Here is a 6,000-nt window from a genome sequence, read left to right as displayed (position 1 = left end):
CTGTGACCCCCTCTCTCCCTCCTGTGACCCCCTCTCTCCCTCCTGTGACCCCCTCCCTCCTGTGATCCTCCTGCCCCTTTGCTGGGCTGGTGTGTGTCTGTTTCCCTCCTCTATCAGCGAGCTGTCAGTCAGTGCGGCGGCTTCTCTTTCATCTCCTTCCACCGCCCCCTCCTCCCCTACAGCAGACAGAGCGGGGGAGGAGGGGGCACAGGAGGAGGGGGATGTTAAAGTTACATTACACAAACACACAGGGAGAACACAATCCCACCCAGAGCTAGAGCAGGACGTGGAGCGGGGTCTACAGAGGAGCAGGAGAACCTTATGGAGTAACCTGGGGATTGTGGGGTGACAGACACTGGAGCTGTGCCTTGTGGGGTCCATGCACTGCTGAGGGGGCTCAGTCCTCACCAGTGGCTGGAGTTCCTTCTCAGACATCCTCCTGGTGCACTCAGCCTGAGTCACTGCCATCTTACTCACAGTCACAACAAACTTTTGTCTGCTCCCTGCCGCCTTGCATGTGACGCTCTCACAGAGGAGAAAGTTTGGATAGTGGCACCAGAAGCCTTGTCCTCGGGATCGCAGAGCACAGGTGAATTGTGGAGACCCAAGGAGTAAGGAGCAATCCCTGGAGCTGCTTCTCGTCTGCAGCAGGTCCTCCTGCAGCCTGGATATAGGGATCAGCTGGATGTGATTAGGTTTGGGGAGATTTGCCATTTCTTGTGTGCTTTCTGATCCGCTGTGCTCAGTAGTGGTGTCTTCTCCTGTCACAGCCATGCCTCAGCTCTCTGGAGCAGGAGGAGGCAATGGAGGTGGTGGGGACCCTGAGCTTTGTGCCACTGATGAGATGATCCCATTCAAGGATGAAGGGGATCCCCAAAAAGAGAAGATCTATGCCGAGATCAGCCATCCGGAGGAGGAAGGGGACCTAGCAGACATCAAGTCCTCTCTGGTGAATGAGACTGAGATCACCCCCAACAGCCATGAGGTAACTAGAAGCCCTAGAAGACACCTGGGGCTACTGGGGAGGGGGGCTGGTTTACTTGGAATAGGGCTACCTGGGGCTACTGGGGAGGGGGGCTGGTTTACTTGGAATAGGGCTACCTGGGGCTACTGGGGAGGGGGGCTGGTTTACTTGGAATAGGGCTACCTGGGGCTACTGGGGAGGGGGGCTGGTTTACTTGGAATAGGGCTACCTGGGGCTACTGGGGAGGGGGGCTGGTTTACTTGGAATAGGGCTAGCACGGATTTTCCTGGAAAACTCAAAGTCCACAAGTCTGTAAAACACCAAAACCCAGTACCAATAGTAAGCGATTTCTGTGTAGACCATGATGATAGCTCTCCAGGGTGTACTGGTCTTCATAAATCAGATTACATCAGCATGCATTGTTTTATAGAGACTGGATACAATGTTTAATAGGAAATATGATTAATGGTGGTTTGGCTATGACCGACCCCAGCTTCATGTCTAGATTCTAGAAGATGACAATTGTCCTCCTAACCACTCATCAGTAGTGACCATATAACTGGTGGAGAATGAAGGACTTCTAGGGTTTTACCTACATCTGGCCAGGAACAGGGCTCACTGACACCTGTACTGACTGCAGATGTTGGACTATTGTTGTCAGGTTTCCCATAATTCTGCTGACAACTATTGTGTCCTAAAGATTTCTGCCATGACTTTTGTCAGGTCTTCATCTGGATTTGTATGTCTAGTTTGTCATTACCAATGCTGTCTTTTAAGAGTGTAATTGACGTAGACTGATACACAATAATTTGGAAATTTTTTTAGATTTTTTTTTTGTTTGCTTGATTCACAATATTCTGGATTAGTAAATCTGGAAACTCCATTATCAGTGTGTTTTTTCTTTTTCCTATGACCTCTGAATTACTGTGGATGCCTCTTTGGCCTTGGCATGTGTCACCTCCATTGGTCATGTGAGCAGTGATGGTGATGCAAGGTTTAATTCTAATGGCTTATCAAAACTAAACCTCTGTATCATATCCCTTTATGTCAATGTTTACCCCTCATAACAGTAAACAAAGTGAGAATTCCAATAATGCAATACAAGTAATGGATACAATGTACAATGGTGGCCCCTGGCAGATGTTACATGGCTGGGATTAGGCACCATTGTGATTTAATGATGTATATTTCTTTAGAGGTACACTTTTGTGGTCATTTAAGAAGATTGCAGCCGTATTAATGAAACAGCAAAAATGTGTTACACCAAATCTGTGTAATAGGTTTAAAAAAAACAGATGCAAGTGAGTAGTAGCACACCACAGGTTACCTGCTCCAATGGGGTTAATGGGACCTGGGATAGGACTACATAATGAATAAATCTGATTATTATACCCTTTATTGGCTATATATATATATATATATATATATATATATATATATATATATATATATATATATAATTATATTTTTATTTTTTTTATTTATGATTCCTATTTATGTTACTTTAGTACTTTTGCTAGCAAGTAAAAAATAGCTAAATATCTTTTTTATTATTGTGTATATGTATGTGTGTGTATGCATGTGGGTATATGTATGTGTGTGTATGCATGTGGGTATATTATATATATACCCACATGCATACACACACATACATATACACAATTATAAAAAAGATATTTAACTATTTTTTACTTGCTAGCAAAAGTACTAAAGTAACATAAATAGGAATCATATCAATAAAAAAAATAAAAATATAATTTATATATATATATATAATTTATAAATTTATTTTTGTTTTTAATTTTACTTCATTAGGGACCTTCTTGTTAGAACCGTTCATATATTAATGTTTTCGGGAACAATTTGTTCTTCTATGAAAAAAACCCCTCCCATCATAAATGCTTCCAAGAATTAAGATTATTTAATTCATATACAGTAATACAGTACTGTTGTTTGTTTGTAATAGTCAAAATCCACTAATGAAACTGATTGTTTCTCTGTGGGCCATAACATCGTGTATGTATTCTTATTTGTACATATTTGCCCGTCATTGGCCCAGTAATATGGTATTACCATCCATACAGTTTACGCAGTGTGTTGTCGCCACTCTTCCAGACCTAACCCGTCCAGAGACAGTTGTGGTGCAGCCATGGTTTTGGCCATTGCTGCAGTAGAGCCAGGTTTTGGCCCATGCTGAGGGTAGAGCTGATTTATGAAATTGAACTCCTAGGGTGACATAAGTTTGTGTAATTGCTGCATTGCATATTCAGGACACTTGTCATTTAGACTAATTGTTTCCCAGCAACTGAAATGGCAACACACATATGGCTGGAGTCTCCCTTATCTGTCCAAGTTCTGTGTCTGCTTTGCTTTGCCTGTATGTAAACTTTTCCTAGCCTATCTAATCTTAGATTAACCCCATGTAACACCATAGCCCTGCCTCAGCCCTTTGAATTTTTGTTTAATTTGACCCAATCCTGGGACCTCCCCTAGAAGATTAGGCTCTACTTGTACATATAGATGTATACAAGGTTAATTGAGTTGATAGAATAAACAGCTTTCACCCTATACATGTGACAGAACAACCCCTCTGTTGGTGAAACCTCCATAGCACAAAATGACAACACCAGTCAGGCACTAAAGGGCTAAGTCCAGACAGGAGAAAGTTCACAGGACTCCCATAGCCTTCTGTGACGTATCAATGAGCCAGACATATGTTATAAGCTCTATTTTTAATTAGTGTTTTATTGTGATTCTGGCACCAGATCTTCCCCAATTTAGATGATTTGGCCTAACATGAACCAATTAATTCTCCAATACGGCGCGTTCTATTTTAAGGCCTTTGGCTGTCTATACTGAGAAAGCCCTACACCTAGATACAGAAATCCTTATTAGTGATGGGCGAATAGTAACTATTCGTGTTCAGATTATTCATAACGAGTCCCAAAGTACTATTCCGGAATTCGGCACTAATAATGAACCTAATACAAGTCAATGGAGAACCCGAGTGTTTTCCTTATCGTGACAAATACTAGAATAGTACTCGGTATTATAAATGATGCACTAGATGGCACACGATCAGCTACACATAGGGCATGAGAGCTATCACATACACATGACTTTTCTATAGGAAACACATTCTTCCCTACAGAAAACATGAGCCATGTATATGCAATAGTTCTCATGCCCTATGTGTAGCTTCTGTGCCACTGATGCCCATCTTCATCACCCAACACTGGAGGAGGCCTTTTGTATTTCTAATTTTCATTACACAACCGTAGTTGATAAATTGGAATAGGGTAGTAGTGATGGACCCCACGATGTTGACTTCCATGTTGAGTTTAGTAATAAAGTCGATTGGTCTTGTCTTATCCTCTAAATGTATTACTTTAGTATTATGTTTGTAATGCCTCTTACAATCCAGTTTACCATAGTTATATAGGTTGGAGTTATTCTACTACTTTTATGGGATATGTAGTTCCTTTTTAAATTTCTATTTTAACCTCTTTGGTGCCAGTTGCCTAATACGAGTGTTCTCATACAGGTAAATACTCTTGCTGAAAGAGAGCTCTTGTGTTCACAATTGGGCTGTCATCACGCAAGTTTCCCCATAGCCAGCTGTGTCCAACACAAGCAAAGCAGAATGCAGGTGATGCTACGTGAAGTGAAGGGGTTATTGGCATATTTTGCAAACATACCCTCTGACATAAGAGTGCCCACCTAGAGATGTTGCTACAGTTTAGTGTGCATCCTATTACTTCATAGTCCAAAAATAATTCAGTCTAAAAATAGTGGCTTTATAGGCGATAATGTAGGAAAAAATAGCTAAATCGTGTAGACATTGTTCTCATGATATTTCTAAAATTTTGATGTTGTTTCAACATGAGCTACAATCACATATAGATAACCAGCCTGTGCGTTTGTCCTCGGCATACGCAGAGCATGTTGATTTGATTCATTGCATTTTACCATTGTATAAATAATAGGAAACACGTTTGGTGACCGGCATTCAGGAGCCTTGTGCCGATGACCTGAACCAATGGGTTCAACAGGATTACAGAATATATCTGCAATCTGTCTGATCTCAGATCTTTCTCACAAATAATGATTTATTTTTCATTTTTTGGTCTTGCCGTGAAGAAGTACCAAATTTAATACTGGCATGAATCAATTCCTGAACAACACTATGATTTTTATAAAGTAATTAGCTGGTTGCTCCTCGTAGATACAGAATACGTTCATTGCTGCACCATGTAATTCATGGAAAGTGATACCGAGGCGTTAGGGGACGCTTGTGAGCCTCATGTAGCAAATTCGGACTTTTGGGTCTCCTCACTATTGTAATGATATAACAGTGGGAGTGTGAAGATGTTTGTTTTTTCTTAATTTATAACACAAGTAATAGTCATCATGGTCTAAAAATAATGTTCACTTTAGCCGAAATCGTAACAACCTAAGCACTTTACTAGCCACATTCTGATCTATAGTAAATATATATCTGTTTTTAGTAAGGAAGCAGTAATCTATATTATATACTATATAATACTATATAAACTGACAATTCCCATTGATCAAACACAAGTTTTCTACCATTTTCGACACAAACCTTGTTTTGGCTGTGTCTGTGTGTCTATATCAAGTTTTCCAAAATTTGCTAGATCTGGTGAAGCGCATTTTTTGTAGTCACGTGTTCTTCAGCTTTTTTTAATGGTGGAGTTACTGTACTCTGGCTGACCTTGTCATATGTCCCCCTATATCGTCTAAGGCTCTAATTCCTGTTAGTTTCTGACATGGCTGCTTACTCTGAATTTTTAGCATTTTATATTGAATTTCTTGAGAATCTCTCACGCTCGCTTACCATACAGGCTGACAGTGGAAACCTGACGTGACAATTTTGTAGAACATTCCCAAAAGTAATGTTATCTGGGTATGGAAATATATCTACAGAGCTTTGGATTAATTCATTCACAATGATTTGTGGTCTTGTCAGACAAGTCCAATTCTGCCAGAGAAAGAATCCGTCATTATCAAAATTC

At 40.7% G+C, this 6,000-nt stretch overlaps 1 protein-coding gene across 2 annotated transcripts in view; it reads left to right on the top strand.

Moving 5' to 3' along the window:
* Nucleotides 1-256: 256 nt before the first annotated feature.
* LEF1 (lymphoid enhancer binding factor 1) overlaps nt 257-6,000 on the top strand; it is a 228,127-nt gene continuing 222,383 nt past the window's right edge. For both annotated transcript variants that reach the window (XM_075349250.1, XM_075349259.1), the window contains exon 1: nt 257-985. In XM_075349250.1, coding sequence (XP_075205365.1) covers nt 773-985 — 213 coding nt within the window. In that variant the 5' untranslated portion in view covers nt 257-772. The remainder of the gene's footprint in view (nt 986-6,000) is intronic.

Source organism: Anomaloglossus baeobatrachus, chromosome 1 (assembly GCF_048569485.1).
Source record: "Anomaloglossus baeobatrachus isolate aAnoBae1 chromosome 1, aAnoBae1.hap1, whole genome shotgun sequence".
In the NCBI taxonomy this organism is placed as follows: domain Eukaryota; kingdom Metazoa; phylum Chordata; class Amphibia; order Anura; family Aromobatidae; genus Anomaloglossus; species Anomaloglossus baeobatrachus.
This window is presented reverse-complemented; position numbering and strand designations above follow the sequence as displayed.